The sequence below is a fragment of the Dermacentor variabilis genome, chromosome 9 (assembly GCF_050947875.1).
Source record: "Dermacentor variabilis isolate Ectoservices chromosome 9, ASM5094787v1, whole genome shotgun sequence".
NCBI classification, from domain to species: Eukaryota; Metazoa; Arthropoda; class Arachnida; order Ixodida; family Ixodidae; genus Dermacentor; species Dermacentor variabilis.
The window spans coordinates 84,884,894-84,908,329 of record NC_134576.1 but is presented as its reverse complement, the minus strand read 5'-3'; the positions used below and the strand labels follow the sequence as shown (position 1 = coordinate 84,908,329).

The 23,436-nt window shown below is 44.3% G+C and overlaps 1 protein-coding gene and 1 long non-coding RNA gene across 4 annotated transcripts in view; both read left to right on the top strand.

Annotated features, from left to right (window-relative positions):
- LOC142557036 (putative serine carboxypeptidase CPVL) overlaps positions 1 to 5,385 on the top strand; it is a 41,961-nt gene extending 36,576 nt beyond the window's left edge. For all 3 annotated transcript variants that reach the window (XM_075668584.1, XM_075668583.1, XM_075668582.1), the window contains one exon: positions 694 to 5,385. In XM_075668584.1, coding sequence (XP_075524699.1) covers positions 694 to 1,535 — 842 coding nt within the window. In that variant the 3' untranslated portion in view covers positions 1,536 to 5,385. The remainder of the gene's footprint in view (positions 1 to 693) is intronic.
- A 1,155-nt stretch (positions 5,386 to 6,540) lies between these two features.
- LOC142557041 (uncharacterized) lies at positions 6,541 to 21,470 on the top strand. The gene is made up of 3 exons (XR_012822705.1): positions 6,541 to 6,572; positions 14,029 to 14,205; positions 21,284 to 21,470. It is a non-coding gene; the product is annotated as an uncharacterized LOC142557041 (long non-coding RNA).
- The last annotated feature ends 1,966 nt before the right edge of the window (positions 21,471 to 23,436 follow it).

The window sequence follows — 23,436 nt, the reverse complement described above, 5'->3', positions numbered from 1 at the left end:
CGGCGTGCCTCATAATAATATCGCGGCTTTCACATAAAACGCTGGAGCTTAATTAAATGCCATCGACATGCAATAGGGAGTACAAGTAGCGAAACTCAGAACAATAGTCTTTATCACGCCATCCGTGGAGAAATGCTTACAAAATTGTATTTAATAAGAGCCTTAGCAGGAATGCAGAGATAAAGCTAGAGGTATCATTCGAACTCGAAAAGCTGCAGCCGATATGCTTAAGAAAGCTGCTTGCTTCTGGAGCTGTTAAAAAACTAAGGGTTTAGCCTTCGATAATGCGTGTATATTCTCTCGTTACTTTTATGACAGCTTATGGCAGCATCGCAATAGTATTGCGCAGCCAGTGACAGTATAGGCGCTGTGTGACAAACCTCTGTAATATTTTAAGGAGATTCTCTCACACAAATTCAAAAATAAATAGGTGACGTTAATTTTTTACCTATGAACATTAGGAAGCTAAGGGCTTGTATTACAGAAAGTGGTCGTGTACAAAAAACGACTTCACAGATATACATGTGAATCTGATTAGCTTACTTATTACTCAGTTATCGTAGAGAACACAGCTCACAATTAATAGATATGTTCGTTGCTAAGCCAAACATTGTTACTTAGTAGAACCTCGTTGCATACGGTTGAGTTTGTTTGGTGACTAATTCTTTCTTAATTTTTTTCTCTGCCTTGCAGCAAGGTTCGCTATCGGATTGTCCAGCAAAATGCTGATGGCTGAAAAGCCCCGGGTTCCTCTGAGGCTGAGAGGAGTGATGCTAGGAGCTGGATTCCTGTTCCCACTTTTGGACTTAATCAACTCCACCGATTATCTCTATTATTCTGGATTGCTCGACGAACGTGGCCGAGGCATCTTCGCTGCACGATTGCAGGAGATCAATGCCTCTGTAACGGAAAAAAATTATACCGCCGCTGCTGCACTGATCATGCACACTGTCTTGAACATTGGTAGCAGAGACAGACCGACATTATTCCAAAACCTCACCGGCTTTAAGCACCACGGAAGCATCGCAAAGGCAGAGAGGAACGAAGAAGTTGCTGCTTACTATATTTACGCAAACAGCTCCATCTTCAAGAACAAAATTCATGTCAGCACCTCCAGAGTTCTCGATAGCAGGAGATCTGAAGTGGTAAATGCACTAGCTATGGGTGATGCCCTCCACGACCATCAATATACCGTAGAGTATGTTCTGAATAGGACGCGTGTCCTCTTTTATACGGGGCAGTTCGACGCCCTTTTTCCCGAAATGAATACGGAAAGGTGCTTCAGAGAGCTTCACTGGCGTGGCTCTGAGATGTTCAATCGCGCGGAACGTGTGTTTTGGCACCGAGAGAACGATACTTCGCAGGAGCTTTTCGGTTACGAGAGAAGAGCAGGGGCACTAACGTATGCCAATGTGCTATTCGGGGGCCACTACGTTTCTTTGGATCGTTCCTTTGCTGTAGCCGATTTGTACCGCCGGTTTCTCGCTTATCATAATAAGCGTTACCCAACTACCACCCAAATGCCTGCATGCTAAACGGCATTTATAGCATCCTGAATACCAACAATACTAAAGTTATGCTACACCAGCTTCTTGAGAGGTGGTCTTCGACGGCAAATACAAATATTTTCCACGATGATCACACAACTTAGCTTTTATGGGCCAAACATTAAATCCTAAGCATGTTTTTACCTTTGCACCAATTTTCTTGCCAACACATCTTTCGCGTCTTTTCGCAACATGACGAAACAATATCAGCCTTTCGGTTTAATATTTGCTGCAACAGCGATGTGTCTCGGCTGTTCTTCAGGCGTAGTCATTGCAAATATATCCTTCCTTCTAGTTCTACACACCCGTTTCGGCATATGCCTTTCAGTCAGGTCCGTCATCGAAGTGTTAAGATTCCTCCGAGTCTATTCATCTTCGTGTAGATGGACACACAGGTAGGGGTACCACTGCTTCGTTTGTGAAAGAAAGAAGGGCATTTTATCCTTCCTTGCGGCCATCTTGCGATCGTCATAAGTAATCAAAGTGAAAATTTGCAGCTTGCAGGAAGTTGAGGGGATGTTGAGAGCGACTTCTACACATAATACACGAAGACAACAACAATAAAATTTTGATTAAACTACATTGGATGTTCTGTATCTGTGATATTTCTGGGATGTGTGTACGAAAAGCATCTGAAAATTTCTTTTGAGAACACCTTGTCCTGGTCAATTTGCTATTAATTGACAAGTTGCATGAAATTTATTGTCTGCCTAAAATATTTCTTCCGAAATCTTAAAATACAAAGTCATGTGTCATCCACCGGTGTAAAACACCGTAAAGAACAGAAATGAATGCCTCAAAGGGAGCGTTTCAATTTATACGTTACGCTAATGGGAACAATATTAACAGCAGCGCATAATTTTTGCCGTCTCGGATGTCCAGATAACGGAGCTATATTTAAGATTATTTTGCCTTCCAACCTATGCCTAACTCCCTCTTTACTAATTAATTTGTTTAAATTTTTATTTAAACGTTATTGTCTAGTCTCCTTTTCTTTAGATTATTTATAGCTGTCCGATCTTTTTTTCCGTGCTCTCGCCTCTTTTAAGAAGGCATTTAGTATTCGTGCTTAATACTTTCATTTCACAATTTCACTTTTTTTTTACTTAACAGGGTGCCGTTTCCCTCTTCTACTCAATTTCCGTTTTCTGTTTCATTTTTTCTTTACTTTGTTTGATCGCTCGCTTTGCTTTAATTTTTCGAAATCTTTGAGGCCTATTGTCTTTTATGCCCACTTTTCCAAAGGATTGACAGTGTCCGTAAAGGTGGTGCGGAGGCGCAGTGGCGAACTTTATTTCATGCATGTCAAAAGAAATGTACACCGGCCTTAAATTTTCACCAAATGGCTCCACCCAAACTTTATATTTAGCGTTTCGGAAAAGAAAGAAAATTTAACATATGATTAAACTTTCGGAGACCGTTTTTATCGAACATTCGTGTAAGAATTGATTAAGAAATGTCTTAGTAGAACATTTTGTTGTGCGAGTTGATTCATAACTGAGGACAAAAAGCAGACGCGCGACAGAAACAAGGTCAAAATGAGTACACATGACTGGCACTTAATTCCAACTGAGGTTTACCGAAGAAACATGATATTCATATGCAGAGCACGAGACCACCATGGGGTATCACATTCATGATAATGTCACCAAATATCGAAGGCACCATGAGCTCCCAAGAAAGCCACATCATAACCATGCATCAAGACAGGGCGATGCGAACCAGTTTAACACAGGAGATTAGAGACAATAGATATTTGCTGACCGCACCAAGCTTGCCTCTAAAGAAACGGGAACGTAGGTTAAGCCCATGCTCAGACCCACGAACTAATAAAAATCTAGAAAAAAAACAAGACTTAAAAATAATTTAAAAAGGGAATAAATGCTACGCAGGAAAACCATAACCCAGAAGGAGTAAACCGAACAAAACGCAAGAAAAAATGAGAAAATAAACCAACCAATGGGACCCGACTACGAAGTATATGAAACCTCAACACCATAAAAAAAAACACTGTACGAACCAATAATCAATAAAGACAATACCAATGCTTAAAGAATGATGCGCTGTGCCATTAAACAGGGACATACGCGAGAGATGAGCAATAGAAAACCAATGACATTGCTGAAAGAACGAGTTGCAGCGTCAGTAAATTGGAACATTTCACTTATTCTTCCAGGAAGACAACCTCTGTGCCGTCAAGTGCTAAAGAAGGCGCGCTCATGCACTTGTCACCCGACTTCGGAATACGAAATGTTTGAACAATTTGCCCCTCTGTTCTGTCACGTGACCGCTTTAGCAATGTAGTGCGCGCCAATTCCCGTATGCACCCGCACCTAGCTTTTGCAATTGTCGGTTGAGGGTCCTCCCGTGTTGTTCTTCATCGAGAGCTCTCTAGCCATATCCATGAAGCATCTCTCAGTCTGTCCTAGGTAAACTTTATCACAACTCAGGTGGACGCTATACAAGATATTCAAGGTGGCTTCAGTGAAACGAGAGATGTGCCTCCTATCGCACAGCATGTGGTTCCTTTTCGAGGTGGGGAGCATATTTTTGACAGCTTACCCGGGGCTGAGAATACGATATTAAAGTTACACTTCAGAACCACTTCTCTCAAATTGTGCGATATGAGGCGGATATAAGGAATGGTTATTGTTTGTTGCGTGGTCTTTGTTTCTTTTCTATCGTAAGTTTATTCAATAAACCTCAGTTGGAAGTTAGAGCCAGTCCTGTGTACTTGCTTCTCCCGCGCTTCTGTGTTTATTCTCTAAGGAATGTCGCTTTTCTAACGCCCTAACTTTTAATTTCAAACATTCTAGATGGAGAAAATTCCTCATGACATCTCTCCAATTCATCCTGCGCAGTCGCGTTAGATTAAAAGTGCTGAATCGTGTGACTACTTACTAGGCTATAAAGCTGAAAGGTTTCGTATAGACAATTCACGTAGCCTACAGTAGGCGAACGAAGTCTCCACTTTGTGACCAAGCTTTACACAAGGTTACTTATTTTCGTCAGGACAACAGGGGCTCTCCTTGGCACCACGTATGTTCTCGTTCTAACCTTGTGGCGAAGTCCATTAGATTGTACGAAAGCCGCAGAAAGGATGTTTCACCCCCGCCACCTAGGTTTGTGAGTCGCGGTGCTGGCTAACGCTCCCAGGGTTAGTTCTAGTAGATAAAACATAAATTCCCTAGAAAGTTGATGGGAAAATGGCATCGCAATAGCTCAGTTGGTAAAAGAATCGCACTCGTAATGCGACGACGTGGGATCGTTCCCCACTTGCGACCAGTTGTTTTTTCATCCACTTTAATTTCCAATAATGTAGAATTTCTTTAATTAGTAGATGCAAGTAGTTATCCTGTGCTTCCTTGATCCCTTTGCTTGTTGGCTTATTATAATGCATATATATATATATATATATATATATATATATATATATATGTATATATATAAACTTACGGTGTTATGCTCAAGACCGCTATCAGCTGCACTTCGCTCCTTGAACGGGCATGACGGGTGGCGAGTGATCCCCTGAAACATCACGGCTTCGGGACCTCAATGAGGCGCGACGTAATGCTACAGCGTTTCCTTGGCTCTCGCATTTACCGTGAAGTGACCACTAATCTTTGCCCTAGGATCACATCATAATATTCAGCAGTTCTAGCCTAACATCCCTACGCAACATGTAATGGAGAGACACAGTGAAAGGCCTTCGGCATATATATTGTTCTAACTAAAAGGAGTGTCAGTATTTCTTATAACTCTGTGCAGTGCAGAAACTAAGGAATAGTATAGGGGGCTTCAAATGTTCTCAAGAATAAAAATATTTTCTACAAAGCGAGATATTTCAGTTTCTTCAATTTTGGCTCCTGCTCCAGGCTCCTAGGAAGAGTTTCGGCGAACATGAAGTTGCAGCAAATGGCACTCTGCAACCAACTTTCGTGCGATAGCTCACAGCAACTCAACATTGCTGATAAATACGAAGCACACTAGTATATTGCACAAGATAATGAAATCTCATGACCATACCATCTGATACAGCTTGTTCGCTGTACGTTTCTCCGTACAGTCACCGCCTGCCTGACATCATACACTTCGCAATGGCGCCTCATTTGTCCGTTCCTAATTAATACTTCCTTCTCCAGGTATATCCTTTCGCACCTTAATAACGATGATTTAACCTTGTGTTATTTTTACCCGCCGTGGTTGCTCAGTGGCTATGGTGTTGGGCTACTGAGCACGAGGTCGCGGGATCGAATCCCGGCCACGGCGGCCGTATTTCGATGGGGGCGAAATGCGAAAACACCCGTGTACTTAGATTTAGGTGCAGGTTAAAGAACCCCAGGTGGTCAAAATTTCCGGAGTCCTCCACTACGGCGTGCCTCATAATTAGAAAGTGGTTTTGGCACGTAAAACCCCAAATATTATTAACCTTGTCTTTTTTTCTATGTTCCACAGCAAGCCTACATTGTTAAACATATCAAAGCACGAGCTGTACATTTGTATATTGCACCAGATAATTCCTTGCGAAAAGTTCACGGTGGCCGCGTGCTTGCTAAGAAAATAACGCACTTTCAATCTTGCTGACGCATCGAAAAATATTTTTTCCCGAACACCTTCCTTCGACTGTTCCTCTCATTGCCGCGAAGTGTAGACCTTAAGTACTGAGCTTTAGTTCAAGAAAGTTGCGAAAACGACAGTACAATGAGTACAGTGCACATGAGTGCTTCCTGAAAAAAGTACTCGAATTGTTATGCTGCCTTTTGACAATTCCTTTCCCTACATGATAAGAACGTATGTATTTACTTCTGCGCTACTGTCCTGCACGTTTCACTGAAAACAAACATAAGAAAACAGCGGGAGGTATCGAGTCGGCAAAACAGCTCTTGCTAAAGTTTGAACGCACCTGCGAGCAATTGTCCTGCCATACTGCGACGCCTTTTGCGCTCCGAATTTGAATACGTTTACCCGTGCACTGCAGACTGCCGCACACAATGCCAGGAGTTCGAGTTTCACGGAACCTGCTGCGTAATGTATAAATACTGATATTTTCATCGCAATTGGATGCAATCATTTTATCTCGCCCTCAGGTCGAAGCACTCACAGCGATAGCAAGACATTAAAATTTTTCACGGCGTAAAGGTTGAAGAACTGAAGATAATACGTTCCCTTGGCTCTTTCACCCGTTTTCCTTATCGGTGGTTGGTGATCAGTGGCGTTCGGCTTTCGCAAACATGCAAAGCGCGCAGGGGTATTACCTTTAGTGTAGAATCCGGTGCCCTTCTTTCGACGAGCAAATTCGGTCAGAAATTCTGCATGATGTAGAGAAAGAAAGTATGAACATACTGTCAATGCATATTATTCACTTGAGGGGAAACGGTACAACTGCAGCAGTCAAAGGGACACCAGAGCGATAATTTTGTCCAAACAAAGTGTAAGTGCTTCAGCACACGGAAATGTAATAGAAATACCAAAGGACAAGTTATACTTTATCACTATGACTCCTTTGGCTTAGTTACATCTTGTAACTTTTTTGGTATCTTGTAATTTTTTTTCACCTTGACGTTGTTTTGGGAGGGTTTTAAATTTTGACGAAATTTCCAGGTACTCCAAAAGTTTTCTTCAAATATTTTTCTTTTGGCCATTCCCATCTCTAGTGCTAGCCTGATTCGTGCTATATTGCTATATATTGTTATACTGTTGTCACTCCTTTCTCATTAAACAGAAACTGTCGTTTATTTATTTATTTCATTCATTCATTTCATCTTATTTCATTCATTTCATCTTATTTCATTCATTTCAGGCTGTTGCAGGACATGGGAAAATACATTGCATCAAAATAAGAATGACAAACTTTACACTTGTTAGTATTGTAGTTAACAAGAAGACGTATTTGAGTAATACAATAAAAATGTGTGACCTTCCTGAGTCAGCCCTTAAAGGTTAATGAACAGAAATACAGAAGCAAAAGATAAACAACAAAAAAGTACATCCAAACCAATTAGAGACAGAATGCGGTGTCTGCAGGCGATACTGGTAAATCAAGATGCGTACTCATAGACATAATTTTCCAGCATAGGAAGGAAATCGTCAGGTGAGCAATTACAATATCACTAGGCAATGAATTCTAGTCTCTGATGGTCTGGGGAAAGAACGAATACCTGGATGTGTCTGTGTGGAAACTGTATTCAATTAAATGTTTAAGATGTTTAGTTCTAGTGTTTCGCTGTTCAGTGAAAGATATGCACCACTGTTTAATCTGTAGCCCCCGTTAAGGAGGTGGAACAGAAACTTGAGGCGTAAGAATTTCGCACGCTTGTATATAGTCGGGAGGAAAGCGTTATCAAGGAGTTCTGTCGGAGAATCATTACGGTTTTACCTATTATAAATGAATCTGATGGCTTTTCTCTGTATTGCTTCTAGGCGTTTTATGCACTGTTTGGTATGGGGGAACCAGCAGGTAATACCATATTCTAGTATAGGACGAACGAATGAGGTGTAGGCTAGCATCTTAGTGTCTGGTGAGGCAGATTTTAAAGAGCGTTTAAGTGAACAAAGTGTTGTAAATGCCTTAGAAGATATGTGCGACACATGTTTGTCCCATTTCATATCAGATGATAGGACAATGCCTAAATATTTATAATCATCGACTATTTTTAGTTTTTGCTGTTCGATCGTGTAGGTGAATTCTAGTGGGGTTCTCTTTCGGCTTACTCTCATAAAAACAGCCTTGTCTAAATTAATCTTCATTTGCCATGCTTGACACCAATTTGCTACTTGCGCAAGCTCGTGATTCAGTGTTACTTGATCATTATGTTTCCTAATCTCCCTATATATAATGCAATCATCTGCAAACATGCCCATCGTTGATTTCATGTTATCTGCCATGTCATTGATGTATAGCAAAAAAAGAATTAGTGCTAAGACTCTTCCTTGTGGTACTCCGGATGACACCTCTACCCAATCAGATTGCTGACTTTCGATTCCTACGTACTGTTGTCGACCCGTAAGGTAAGCTTTTATTCAGTTTATTATGCTGCCAGATCCGAGAATGTGTTGTAGTTTGTCCAGGAGTTTAGGATGGGATACCCGGTCGAAGGCCTTCGATAGATCCAAAAATATTATGTCAGTCTGCCCGCGGTTATCAATTGTTAGAGCGAGATCATGCACAGTTTCTGTCAGTTGCGTAACAGTAGACAGTCCTTTTCTGAAACCATGTTGGTTGTTGCTAAGCAAGTTATTATCTTCCGCAAAGGTTACGATGTGTTTTAGTATGATCTGTTCGAGAATTTTGCAAGATGTGCAAGTTAGCGAGATCGGTCTATAATTTGATGGGCTTGTTGCGTCACCTGATTTGAGAATCGGGACAATCTTTGCTATTTTCCAGTCTTTGGGCACCTCAGACGATTCTAGAGATTTTTTAAATATAAGTAAGAGGTATTTAGAGACCCATTCTGCGTATCTCTTGAGAAAAGTATTTGGAATTCCATGTTGGCCGCAAGATTTTTTAATGTCGATGCTAAGCAGTAGTGAAAGTATGCCTGATTCCGTTATCCCTATATCACCAAGTATGTCGCCGGTTCTCCTCGGCTGATGGTTTAAATCTGGTGAAGTTCCGTTGTCTTGTGTAAAAACGGTTTTTAAAAAGTTATTGAACTGCGTTGCTCTTTGTAAAGCATGCATAGGCGGCAAATTGCTTTGCTTATGCATGCTCGCGTTAAAATATCTCCAAAATATTTGAGAAGCCGTCTTGATGAAGTTGCTAAGTGTGACGTTCATGTACGTATGTTTTGGTTGTTTTTTCACTGCTCTCAAACCGTGTGCCAATTTGCTAATTTTCTCAGAGTAGCAGGGATTTGATGTCTTATTCTTCAGTTTCCTCTGCCTTGAAATTTTACATTTCATATGTATTATATTCCTTGTGATCCTACATTTATTCCTTGTGTCATACATTTATTTAAGCTAAGCACTGGGAGTGCTAAAAAATATTTAATTGCGAGAGCCATAAGGCACATCGTTATCCGCACACGCTAGCAAGAGACTGGTTTGCATTGAGACGCACATGTCTTTGCCCAATGCACGAATATAGCGCAACCTGGAACAATTATGTATAATTTCATTAAATGAACTGACCGGTGTTCAATAATACACGTAGTTCGAGTGGAACTATAAAATCGGCGTGTAGCCGGCGTGGAAAAGAAATTTCACAATGAACGATTAGCAACGCTTTTGATGAAAATTCCGGTTTTTGCGAGTGCAATTTGGTTGCCGATGGCACAATCTCACCTATACAGTGCTGAATATAGGAGAATAGGAGAATTATCGCAGCAAACAAACTGAGAACCCATGCGTTGGGGATGATCAGCGAAGTGATTGTCATTAGCGTTCAGGTAGCAGTGTATGCGGAATTTCGTAATGGGAAATCGATTATTAGTGAAGATTTCTTTATATTCGTTTGTTACCTAATATGATGTAAGTTGTCTGCTCGGGCACATACCCAGTCGCTTATGGGAACAGGGTAGGCAAAGTTTCCGAATAATCGATTTTTTGTTTTTGTGTAATTTAAAATCTCTATTCTTTCCTTAACATGGCCCAGTGTTTCATTTGCGCGCACGCGAAATATTTATCTCAAAATCAGCATTTTTCGAAACCTAGGCAGCATCTAGCCACGCCCCCTTTGACACATGCTCGGTATCTATGCCTCTCCTAAACTGAAAAAAAAATTTTTTTCACCGCCTATTTTTGGTCACGTTTAGCGGAATGGCTGTCACTCATCTGGCAACAGTGAAAACCTAGCTAGCATATTTCACTTAGCCAAATGAATCCTACGACGCAGCTGAATTACTCGCAGCGCGTGCTGTTTTGCTCGTGCTTCGGTGTATTTTCGCGGACAACCGAATTTGCTAGTTATTTAGTGGTAATGCAGAGACGAAGCCAAAGAAGTGCTTTAAAAAACGTCTCTTCCACGGAAACCGGCATAAGTCGATCTGACGCCAATTGTCTGCAACACAATCCAGGAGTGGGCGCCGCGGCCACCCCGTGCCCGTCTGCATCGAAGCTTTCGCGCTCGGCGGAACGCTTGAAACGGAACGCCGGCGTTTCAGCTGCCTCAAAGCATGAGCTTCTCCAGAAATGTCTCCATGGAAAAACTGAGAACGCGATGAGGCGTTCAACAACGTTGTATGGGAGCGCGCTCCGAAGAATGTCTTTCTTGGCCTCAAGACGCTGAAAATAGAGACAATGGATGCTATGCTAACTTTTAATGAGCGCTGCAGCATTGCTCAAGCCGACATTTTGAGGTCATTCTGAGTTTCTGCAGGACGGTTCACAGTCCAGTGGTTGCGCGAAGCGGACCGGCGGCGACTGTACTTTGCAGAGAAGGCTAAACTGGTCACAGAGACGACTGGTCACTAAGGAGGCCCGGAAAACAAGGCAGCTAGCACAGAAAAGAAGTGTTGGCGATGGAGGGGACTACCAGGCTGGTGGCTATTGAAAAAATGCGCCAGAATTTGTTTCTATAGTCATATATTGCAATAAAGCTCTTTCTTCCACTTCAAAGCCAATTATCTCAAAACACGAATTTTTGCTGCATTTGACCCTTTTTTTCAGAAACTACAAGCGCTAGGGAGGTAATATTTTCCAGATATTGAGCAAACATTGCAGACAGTCTACTGAACCAGGATTAAAAACATTCTTACAGGGGATTTTTGTTTACAGGCTATTTACTGCAGATTTTGGCTCTAAAATTTGGTGGGTCCAGTAAAAAAAAAGAAAACAAAACACTAATCTTTAAAAAAATGCTAACCTGGTTCAGTAACACTACCTAACATTGCTGATTACAATGCCACCAAGGTTAATGTTCTAACCCCAGCAGATCATGAGAAAAAGGGTCACGAACATAGCCTAAAATGCATGGCAAGAATAGGGCCTACCCTGTCCCCTTATGTTATCTGAGAATACATGAGGTGTCTGAGTCTGAGACAGACAGACACAAGGTTGAAATAAGCTAATAATGCTAATTTCATTATTCTGTCATGGTCGCAGCAGGACAAAGGCAAAGTGATCTCCATTTATCCCCTGTCTTGTACTAGCTAATTCCAACTTGCGCACGCAAATTTGTTAATTTCATCAACCCACGTAATTTCCTCCTGTCCGCGACTGCGCTTGCCTTCCCTCAGTAGCCATTCTGTAACTCCAATGGCCCGCCGGTTATCTGCCCTCAGATTACATGGCCTGCCAAGCTCCCATTTTTTTCTCTTACTGTCAACTAAAATATCGACTATCCTCGTTTGCTCTCTGATCCACACTACTATCTTCTTGGGTCTTAATGTTACGCCTAACATTTTTCGTTTCATCTCTCCTTACACTGCCCCTGACATCTTCTCGAGCTTGTTTGTAAAATTCCAAGTTTATACCCCGTATGTGAGCACCGGTAGAATGCAGTGAATATTTATCTTGGTAAGCTCCAAGTCAGGATATTGTAATGCCTGCCCTGTGCACTTCAACTGATATTTATGCTTCAGTGAATTTCCTGCTCATGCCCAGGGTGCCCCATGTGTAATTGACTTAGGTAAACCTACTCCGTCACAGACTCTGGAAGCTGGCTGGCGATCCTGAATTCTTGCTTCCTTTCCAGGCTATTCAACATTAACATCGAATTCCGCATATTAATATTGCAATTTACCTTTGCACTTTCTCAGTTAAGGTCCTCATTTATTGGTTGGATGTGCACAGGGCAAGTCATCCGCACGACTTCGAAGAATATTAATTTCGCACCAAGCTAAGCATTACATCGCGGCAGAACAGGAACCCCAGTTTCCTCAGGTCAAATGAACGTATTTTATTGAGATTCCCATTCTTTGGATACAGTACCCACTTTGCGATATAACTGTATCTAACCTTTTTCACGTACCCAGTGACCGAAGTTGTCGACAGGCATGTGCTGGCAGCTGTCCTGCCGAGCAGACATGGGCCACTAGACATGTTGCCCAATAGAATACTTGTTGCTGGCTGCACCGAATATTGCCCCAAGTAATGCCCAGCCACTATCACGGCGCGATATTTCTCGCTGAAATAAATCACCGTGAATTTGGAATTTCACTCTGCTGACTCCGCAAAACATAAGTTTACTCTTGCCCAGCTCTCGCATTTCCCTCGCGCCGACGCAAGCGCTACCTGATCAGCACATGCTGTGCTCCATTTCACAAAGGAACAAAAAATTATGCCACAACAAGTTACAATGCAAGGACTTTACCAAAAGCCTCAAGTTGTTACAATGACGCTTGAAGTCTTTTCCTTTTATATTTTTGTCTGCGACAAAAGCTCGTGTATTTATTTTTGAACTCTTCGTTTGTTCTGTGCTCTTTAACAAAAAGATACATAACAGAACAGTAGGATGCATGTAGTGTATGCGACTCTTTCTGCGGAAACTTTGGGGCACGAATTGTCCTTTAAATCTGAATGCTTCTTGCTTTTGTTCGGACTCGGGAAACAAGCCTTTTCGTCTTTTATGCAATGCAGTGGAGCGAAACTGGCGTAATGTCATGAGCAGTAACTGCTGCGCTGTCCCTGCGAGCTATCGGCGGGAATAAACGGCGGCAGAGCGCGAACAATCAATTCAACAAGAAGAAATGTTGTGTCTCTAGCGCAAGTCTTTTCTGCTTGCGAGCGTCATGCTTCCCGGCGTCCCCGAAAATTGGACGCTAATTTTTTCTTGCATTTCTTCAACTATGCCGCCTCTCGCTTCTTACCACTTCGTGCGAATTCGTTGGCCTCGAGCTGGTTTTTGAATAAGCTACAGATCGTGCCACCAGCCAATCATTTTAGCGAGCGTGCGACAGGACAGGCACAGTAATATGCATCGGTGTAGGGTGGAGCAGCACAGAGACGGAATCTTCCACTACCAAGCAGTCGTGTGTGCGCTGTTGTAATCCTAACACCGCCCTGCCTGTTAATCATTTGGACATTCAAATGATTAACGGAGTGAGCCCGCAGTGGCTATCGCTGTAACACAAATATGTTCACTCGTGGACCGTATGCTGCCTTTTGCAGTGCCGGTACAGTATTGACATTCAGCAAGTCTACTACGTACCACGTACCAGGTAGGTATCATTCAACGCAATCTGAAGGAGAAGCTCGAAACTACGGCTTAAGAAAACTGAAAACTGGACATTATGGTAGGCTCACACCTTGCAAACACCGCACGGTGCAAAAAGGGTGATAAAATTGTCATTGTTGCGTTGCTTTCTTACCGCCTTTCGTTTTGTGTCGCGCTGTCCTTGCAAAGCAGAAAGGCGTGTCTGTATACACGAGTGCTCGTGCGAGAAGTTGTTCTGCTTTCCCGCGGATCGTTTTCACCTTGGCTCAAGAAAAGAATCTGCCCAGTCGCGCACAATACACCGCATTCTTGCACTAAGCAAAGTTGTTTCGATTTTAAGAATTCATGACGTGACGTGTGCAGTGGACGATGCCCCTCTCTTTCCAGGTCTATACAAAGGCAAATACCGGATATTGAATGCTGCGTTAGCGCTTTTTTATTGGCTATGTAAGAAGCGATGAAATTGTGCAGAGCCACCGCACTGTTTTTGACTTCGGCTCTAGCTTGGACGCGGTGTATCTCCAATGGCGAAATCAGCGTGCAAGGCGGACCACCCCAGAAAAAGTAAGGAACAAACTACTTGAAAAATAGAGGCAACGGTAGAGCAAGGACTGTGCATATTTCACAATAAATGTAATATTATTTTATCTACATGATTTATTTCACGGCGCAGCTTCCTTAGGTTGCTTACTTCAGCTTCTGAAAATAGTACTCTAATTTAACACCAATTGCCATTTGTTTATCTGTGGTAAACACAGGCTGCGAAAGAAAATATTTTCCGTAGGGGATTTATAAATAAATCTAGTCAGCGCATCTTCGCGAACAATATTTTTTTAGATACAAGTGGTAATGTGCTCTGTACCTTAATACTTAACCTCAGACTATGTTGCCCTACTTACAAAGCATCACTTGCAGTATTTAAGAAGTGCATTCTCAAGGAATATTAGCTACGCCTGCGACGAAAGTGCCCAAAAATAGTGTGGCTTCAATTTATGATAGCAGGCCAGGGCCATACATATTGAATAGCACATTGATCAAAGTAAGAAAAAGACAACAATTATGTGCGGCAAAAATTTGCATAGCTTCTCGAAATGTAAATTTCTTAACATTATTTGTTTGAAACTTAAGAACATCGGTGGCAGGTTGTTGTTGCCATACCATCGTCGTCACTACAGAGTCGTTATGACATGGTCGTCTCGCATTCATCGTTACGTCATTGTCACCCTTGCAACTTCGTCTTGCAGTTGTTGTCGTTATACCATTGCAATCACATTAGTTTCTTCATCCTATTGTCTGTATGTCATCTTCATCATTCCCGTTCCGCCATTACCTTCATCGCGGCGTCATGCCGTCGTTGCCATACCATCGGATCACTCCAATATCGACAACTGGTCGTCCCGCCGTCATCGTAAAACTTTCATCGTCACTCCACCTCCTCATGCAGTGGCTGCCATACCGTCGTCATCAAATCGTCGTCGTCATGCAATCATTGTCACGCCGCTGTGACCATTTTAATGTCAAATTTTTCGCAGTGATTGCCGTTGACGTCATGCCACTGTCGTCACACGGGCGTCGTCAGTCCAGCATTGTTATGCCATTACAATACAGTTGTGGTAGTATTATTAGAATTTCAGCATCGCCACTTCATGCCATCTTCATAATTCCACCATCGTCATACCATTGTCATCATGCTGTTGTGGTCATAGCACTATGATTGTTTCAGCATCGTCGTCATATTGTCGTTATGCCACCACTCTAATTCAAGTTCCACAATTTATTTCGTCGCACCACCTTTGTCATGCGTCATCGCCATACCATGGACATCATTCTAGCGACCATATCACGTTGTCTTCACGTTGCCGTCATCATACCATTGTCGTCATTCCAGTGTCATCCTCTCATGGTGGTCATCCCGTCGTCGTCATAGCAGTTTCGTGATGCCATTGTCACCTTTGCATCGTCTACACGCCGTCATGGTGATATTATAGCGTTCCTTTTGCTGCAGCGATTCCAGTGTCATCCTTCTCTTGTCGCCATTCCATCATTGTCTTTCAGCCGACGTCATACAGGGATTTTTGTACCGTCGTCGTCATGCGCGAAATGTGCATGATCTAACGCTGCGAGGTTAAGCGAGGTGGTTCCCAGTGAATGTGTGTCTACTGGGTCGGGTGGTCTCTGTTTGTATATGACCGTTAAGCACAAAAATCGTTCACCACAAACACCAATGAAAGCTTCGCTTAAACCGATTCGCACAACCCGTGAGATCCGCAAAATGTTTCATGGCGAATTTTTTTTTGAGGAATTAAACACAGCATTATTTCAGCTGCAAAGAACGTTATAGGTTCTATAACAAAGGCCTCCAAAATCTGGCAATAAACAAAGACACCCGTTTAAAAAGGCATGTTTGTGCTATATATCTGAACGCAAGAAATAACTCCGAAGTCTCACTCTGAGGATATGTCACTCTCCAGATTGGAACAGAAGAGTTGTAGCATTTACGAAGCGTCAAAAATTACCTTGAACCTTCATGTTGATATACATAGGGAGACTGAAAAACGTGGCCAAAAGACGTGACGCACTTTTTACAGCGAAGCGGTATATGGCTAGCCGATTCGGCCGTCCGTCCGTCTTTCCGTCCGTCCGTCCGTCCGTCCGTCCGCGCGTCTGTCGGTCGCCTGTACGCCGACAACTCCTCCGGCGTAAGCCCATGTCCATGCGCGAATAGAACAATAGTGTGATTAGCCAACAACACCTAGATAGAACAAGGCCTGTTTACTCCGATCCATGACATCACACTACCTGGCTGTTGCTGTGCTTCAGCTGGCAACCCGGAACATTATCCGGGACTCTAGCCACGTGACGTGTACGTCACGGACCTCTCATATATAGCCGTGCGGAGCGCACAATTAACGTTCCATTTTCTACGTTCACCATATAGTCCTTTTGTGTACCAGGGCGCGACATATCAGTGGCGACGAGGAAGACGATGAACCCATCTGGTTCACTACGCAGAGCAGAATGGATCTCCGAAAACCGTCTGTGTTCGACGGCATCAAAGGCACATGGACAACCTTCAATATCCGACTTGTGGCGTACCTGGAAGCGCAAGAGATAACAGATCAATCGAAACGACACGCCATCTTGATATGCTCATTACCAGACTCGGGAGTACGCGTCATCCAGGGAAGATGTCATCCAACGCAAATCAATGCCCTTACATACAAAGAAGTCATCGCATATTTGCAGGACTACTATGCACTGGAAATCAGTGAAATCTCCACAAGTTACTCATTTTTAAGGTGGGCACAGCAACTCGATGAGAACGTGCAATACTTCACCACGGAGATTCGGCGGCTCGCCGAACGGTGCAACTTTGGGATCGCTCAGCAGCGCCTGTTACGGGATGTAATCGTCTGCGGCGTGCCCGATGAACACGTTCGGCGGCTTTTACTCACAAGACATAACCTAACTTTATCGGAGACAGAAGGCTTCGCCATTTCCGCGCAGAACGCCAGTGAGCACGCCAAAAACATGCAGACATTGGAAGCAGGGGTGGTTCCCTGTACAACAAGGCCTTCTCGAGAAGGACGAACTCTGCAGCGTGTCCAACGATGCTCCAGATGCGGAAGCGTCACTCATGACGAAGAACCATGTTGTCACCAAAACAGCGTGTGTTGCAAATGTTGTCGGCGCGGACATCTAGCCCGGGTGTGCCGTTCTGGAAAGCGAGGTAAGCCTCCCGGTACCTACGCCATGTTGGCAGATTCCGAACACCGGTCACCCGGCTGCGGATCACTTCATACAATAGTGGCACATAAGATAGTAACCGACACACTGTGGAGCCGGTTTTTAAGGAAATTACCTGGAATGGTTTGTCTCTTCGTATGCTTGTAGATGCAGGGCGGCCATTAGCGTCGTGTCTGCAAAGATGTTTCGGCTGCACCGCCACAACTGGCCACCGTTAACCACTACGATTATTCGACTTTCCTGTTTTTCTTTGAGGGGGGGGGGGGGTCTTTCCGTGGTGGGTCACATGGCACATGATTGCGTCGTGTGATGGGCAGACGGTAGCCGGAGCTATTGTGATCGCAGACACCCCTGGCCTGGCGCTGTGTGGCAGAGACATCATGGAGACCTTCAACTAATGTGGGATGTCAATGCTGAGGCCCCACCATGTACCGGTGATGAAAGCACTACGGAACGAAGCGGATAAAACACTACACATTTTACTTGATGACTTCACGGATGTATTTGCCTCGGGACTTGGAATATTCATCTGCCAACCAATGAAATTCCAACTCAAGCCACAAGCAACACCTCGTTTCCGAAAAGCTCGTTTCCTACCTTATGCCTTGGTAGACAAGGTTCCGGAGGCATTGGATCGGATGGTGGCGAACGGTGTTTTATCACCTGTAACGGCAGCAGAATGGCAACACCTGTAGTTCCTGTCGTGAAACTCGATGGATCCATCCGAGTTTGTGGAGATTTCTGTCGGACTGTGGACGCCGCTAGAGATACGGAACAATATCCCTTGCCACGGGTAGAAGACATTTTCGTACGATTAAACGGCGGCGAAGTATTCACCACCCTCGACTTGACAAACGTCTACAATCAACTACCGTTGGATGACAAGAATAAGGAATTAACAGTGCTGAACAAACCGAAGCGTTTATTCTGCTTCAACAGACTTACATTTGGAGTAAGTTCAGCGCCAGCCATCTTTCAAAGACGCATGGACTTGCTCTTCAGTGATCTCCTATGTGTCCAAGTTTAGCTCGATGACATAATCGTAGCGGAGAAGAAAACCACATCACACTGTTGCGGCAAGTGCTTCAACGGATACGAGAGAATGAATTTAGGCTGAATCGCAACAAATGTAAATTCCGCCAAAGGGAAGCCACTTTTCTGGGTCACCGCGCGAATGCTTCTGGCCTCAAGTCCTAAGACGACAGCATAGCAGCCGTCATATGGGCCCCTACACCTACATCGGTGACCGAACTTAAGGCATTCCTCGGATTAATTAATTATTATGCCGAGTTTTTGTCTAATCTGTCTACACACTTGGCTTCATTGTATGACCTTTTTAAGAGGCAGCCACATGGAAATGGCAGAAGAAACAAGAGACGGCCTTCAAGCACGTAAAAGCAGTCATCCAGACTTCAAGGTTTTTAGCTCACTTCGACCCGAAAAAACAATAGGGTTTGGAATGTGATGCATCAGCAGTAGGAAAGGGTGCAGTTCTCTCCCGTCGAATAAATGGAATCGACTACCCCATAAGATTCCACTCCAGGACACTTAACCAAGCAGAACGAAACTATTCGCAGCTGGAAAAGAAAGCTTTGGCACTGGCTTTTTGGGTGACCCAGTTTAAAGGCTATTTGTACGGAAAGAAGTTTGTCTTGGTGTCTGATCATAAACCGCTGATGGGTCTCTTCAATCCGAACAAAGTCATTCCGCCCATGGGAGCAGCCAGGATACAAAGATGGGCCCTCCTGCTGGACAATTATGAGTTTATCTTAGAGTACCGAAAGGGTGTGGACAACACCAATGCTGATGCCATGAGTCGGCTGCCGCTTCTGACCAGCGAACACGCCAAGTGTCTTGAAGAAACACCCGAGTATGTGCTATACACTGAATCCTTAGCAAACGAAGCCATAACAGCACGGGAACTAGTACAGCTGACCGAGTCTGACGCAACATTGCAGCAAGTCAGACAGTGGATAGTTAAAGGTTTGGCGGACGTCTTAGCGGTGTAACAAGAGCAAAACCAATCCTGCTTCAACAGAAGACGGGAACTGACGCTTATGCCGGAGTAGATTTTCTGGGGACACCATATTGTGATAACCGCAGCTGCCATCAGACAAATCTTGAATGTGTTACACGAGAGTCACTCAGGGATGGCTGCTATGAAGAAGACCGCCAGGTCGCTATTTTGGTTCCCAAATGTGGACGCAGAAATCGCGCATGTTCGGTATGTATGGAAGTCGCATCAATGCCTTCACGGCACACGCCCGTACCACGGCCAGTCACTAGTGAAAGGTGGAGCCGCCTGCATCTAGATTTCGCCTGACCACTGAAGAGGCACATGATATTAATCGCAGTAGATGCATCAAGTGAATGCAAGCGCTCCTATGAAGACAGGCAAGTCAGAAACCACGGTGGACGCTCTATGAGTTATCATTCGTAGGTTCGGTCTTCCCAAAACCATAGTAACCGACAATGGGCCACAGTTTACAAGTACTTTCTTGCGGGACTTCGTGCACCAGAATCGCATACATCATCTCACCACGGTTCCATATCATCCACAGTCCTATGGCGTGGCGGAAATGGTGGTTCGCACAGTCAAAGAAGGACTCAAGAAAACAGCCCAGGCGAAACTACAGACACGGCTGGTCAGATTCTTCTGTACTTACCGTCGGACTCCAGGAAAAGGAGGAAAGTCTCCAGCAATGTTGCTACTGGGGTGCCAAGTAAGGACGAAGGTCGACTGGATCGCACCAAACATGCAAGCAACCGATACAAAGGCGCATAATACGAGTACACAGAAAATGACCACAGTGTCGGCGAGTGTGGACACGAAGCTGGACGAGATCGAGATGGATACCTGCCAAGGTGAGAAAACAGGGAGCGAGAATGGTCAGAGTAGATGCATAGCAGGAGATTCAACGTAGATATTGTGAGCAAGTACGAAGACGAGAAGCTCCAGCAGAACCATTGGGTGGTCGACCAAGGGAACAAGATAAAGACATAAAAACCCGAGAGACAACGTTGTGCTGGGACCGTCCGGCGGGGTTGCACAAAGTTAGGAGCCGCCAGAGTTTGACCCGGATGCTATGCCGATGGTCCAAGCTCCAAACCCAGAGACATCATTCAGAAGGTCAGCACGACAACGCAGAGCTCCTGTGCACCTCGATCTGTAGGGGAAAGATGATGCTGTGTCTTCAGCTGGCAACCCAGGACACCATCCGGGACTTTAGACACGTGACGTGTACGTCACAGACCTCCTATATATAGCCGTTGCGGAGCGAACAATAAACATTCCATTTTCTACTTTCTCCATGCAGTCCTTTTGTGTACCACGGTGCGACATACCAGCAGTTTTCGTTGACAAGGCTGGCGGGATGAAAGCAGTGATGTCAAAATCACTGTTGCCTATTCGGGAGCATCTCCATTAACTTCTATGGCAGTCAGGCCAGGAAACGACGTCATGGATCGGAGTGAAAAAGGCTTGTGCTATCTAGGTGGTGTTCGATTAGCTGCGCCAGTAGCAGACGGAGAGCAACCCTCTCAGCTGAGCACGCGAGCAGCAGCTCCTCTCCGGTTCTAAAATGGGTGGGCCACGCATCATACGTACTCCTAAGGAGCAAGCAGCTTCCGATCAGCAATGCTGTGAGCAGAACCGGGAACGAGCTCGCCTACGCCATGCCGATGCTGCAGCCCATGCGCAAGAAGAGACTCGTGCAGCCGTGCGCAGGCACCAACTGCGTACGGAGGATCCAGCAGCCTACCAAGTCGTCACTTAATGAACCGTTGGGATTAACCGAGTGATAAACAGCGGGGCCACATGTTTCAGCTTCACTGGTTAACCATCTGTACGGAATGCTTGAGCGGTTATTTTTTTGTTTATTGTGTCTTTTTACAGTTCTGGTTCCAACAGTTCCGTACGTTCAGCCAAGAGTGACCAGATACCGGAGCTGATACGCAAGAAAATGAGAAGTGCCAGCCTCGTAAATTTGCCGCCACCGTGCGATAAGCTGGAAGCGCACTCTGGATTCATACCTGTCAGTGACCAGAAGAATCGGGCATACTTGTTTTTCCTACTCATCAAGTCAGAGGCAAGCGTAACCCTTTGTTTTGTTTCAGCTTTATATTCTGAAGCTTTTGTTGACGCGAGATAAGAAGTGTCGGTCGCGTGAAGCTTCTGTAGAGGTTGCATTACGACACGGACAGCCAATTCTCAACGTTACTGATGAAATGGATGAGCATGCTGTGCGCGATGTATGTCTAGCACGAAACATGCTAATGAACATTTAAAAATAAGCACTTTTGAACCATGCAAGGAATGGATTCATTCAGCCTGAATGAGCTCACACGTCGAACGGATTGCAATGACTTTACCCGGAAGGTGGAATGCACCAGTGAATAGCGGGACGCAGATCCAACACTACTAGATAGGTTAGCGCAGAATGGAAATTAAATTATTACCACGGAGGTGGGGCGAGCCAAGCTGCCGTTATGCAGCTTTTCTGCTGCCATCCCGACCTCTGTGTATACATCACTGTACTTGTGCGGTAAAAATTAAACTTAAAACTTTAATTTGGGGATCTTGTGCCCAGAAATCCAAGCAACAATAGAAAGACTGCAATAGTGTCAATAGTGTGAAGAACGACGCACAATCGTCAAACATTACCGCACTGATCAAGTCTGTCAGCAATTTACATATGCACAATCGTACGTTGACGAGCACTTGGTGGTGCTCACATAGATCAAAGCTTGTACAACACTGTTCGCGCTGAGTCGTTAATCAGAATGAGAACGGTCCTTTGACTTTCGAACGGGCGAATGGTTCACAAAACGGCGCAAGTTTCACAAAAGCAGGCATTCAGCCGCACACATTCAGCTTTTCCACAACGATAGTGAAAGAAAAATAGAAAGTGGAATCAAAATAGACAAGAAAGAGGATTCAGCAATTATTTGCCAAACTTTTAATTAAACCAGGACCGTCATATTCCCGCAACATAATAAACTTCAAGGTTCTCGTGCGATCATTGAATTTGACCTTGCTGTGCTGTACAGTGCATGTTTCAGAACTCTGAGAAACATTGAGAATAACTGCAATATGACATTTCGGAATGCTTAATTTTTTCTTGAAAATGCATAGTTTAATACACATGCGTGTGACTATGCCCAACGATTTGCCGTAAACTTAACCCTGTTATCGCTAAACTTGATCTTAGTGGTATTCGTAGTTATGCCAGGTCTGCGCGTTTAATTTCTCGCCACTCGTAAAACTAAAATGAATACGCTGGGGAGCGCCCCACTCGGTAGGAAAATCCTATATCTCTTGTTCCATAACGCTGTTTGTTCCTATATGATCCTTGTGGCAACAAACAGGTTTATGGTACTGGGTATTTATGATCTTCCGATAGGGTAAATACATAATTTATTGCACAGGTCGCAATCACCACCGAAATAATGCATTTCGCCTATGGTCCCGCAGCCTATAACGTGCCTCTTATTTTCGCCAAGTATGAACTTTGTGCACCGCAGGGTACCCTCGAAACACTCAAAAACGAAGTGTAAGGAGGTTTATTGGACGAGTCCAACAAACAGGCGGTAGCTCGGAACAGTAGGTCGGGAGCACAAGATGGTGGTGTTCGAGCGCCGATCTCGTGCCCTCCGCTCTTGATGAAGATCGGGATGTCATTATCTTACTTTCTTCATTACAATTGCCCCCGTCGAGAAAGGTGGAGCCATCCTGGCGATCTAACAGGTGGGGACAAGAGGGTCGAAGTACAACTTGAGGCGGTCTGCGTAAACAACATCAGGTCCACGTCAACGACGGTCGCCGTGCAGCGTAAGAGGTTCAATGACGTAGTTTACGGGCGAAGTACGCTCGACGACGCGGTAGGGACCATGATAATTTAGGAGTAGTTTGGACGACAAGCCAGGGGCGCAGGGTGGTACAAGCAGACACACAAGTGCTCCAGGAGCGAATGTTGCGGCAGGACAGCGGTCATCATCGCGAGCGTTTTTCTGGCGTTGTTGCTCAGCTGTAGTAAAGCGCTTGGCTAG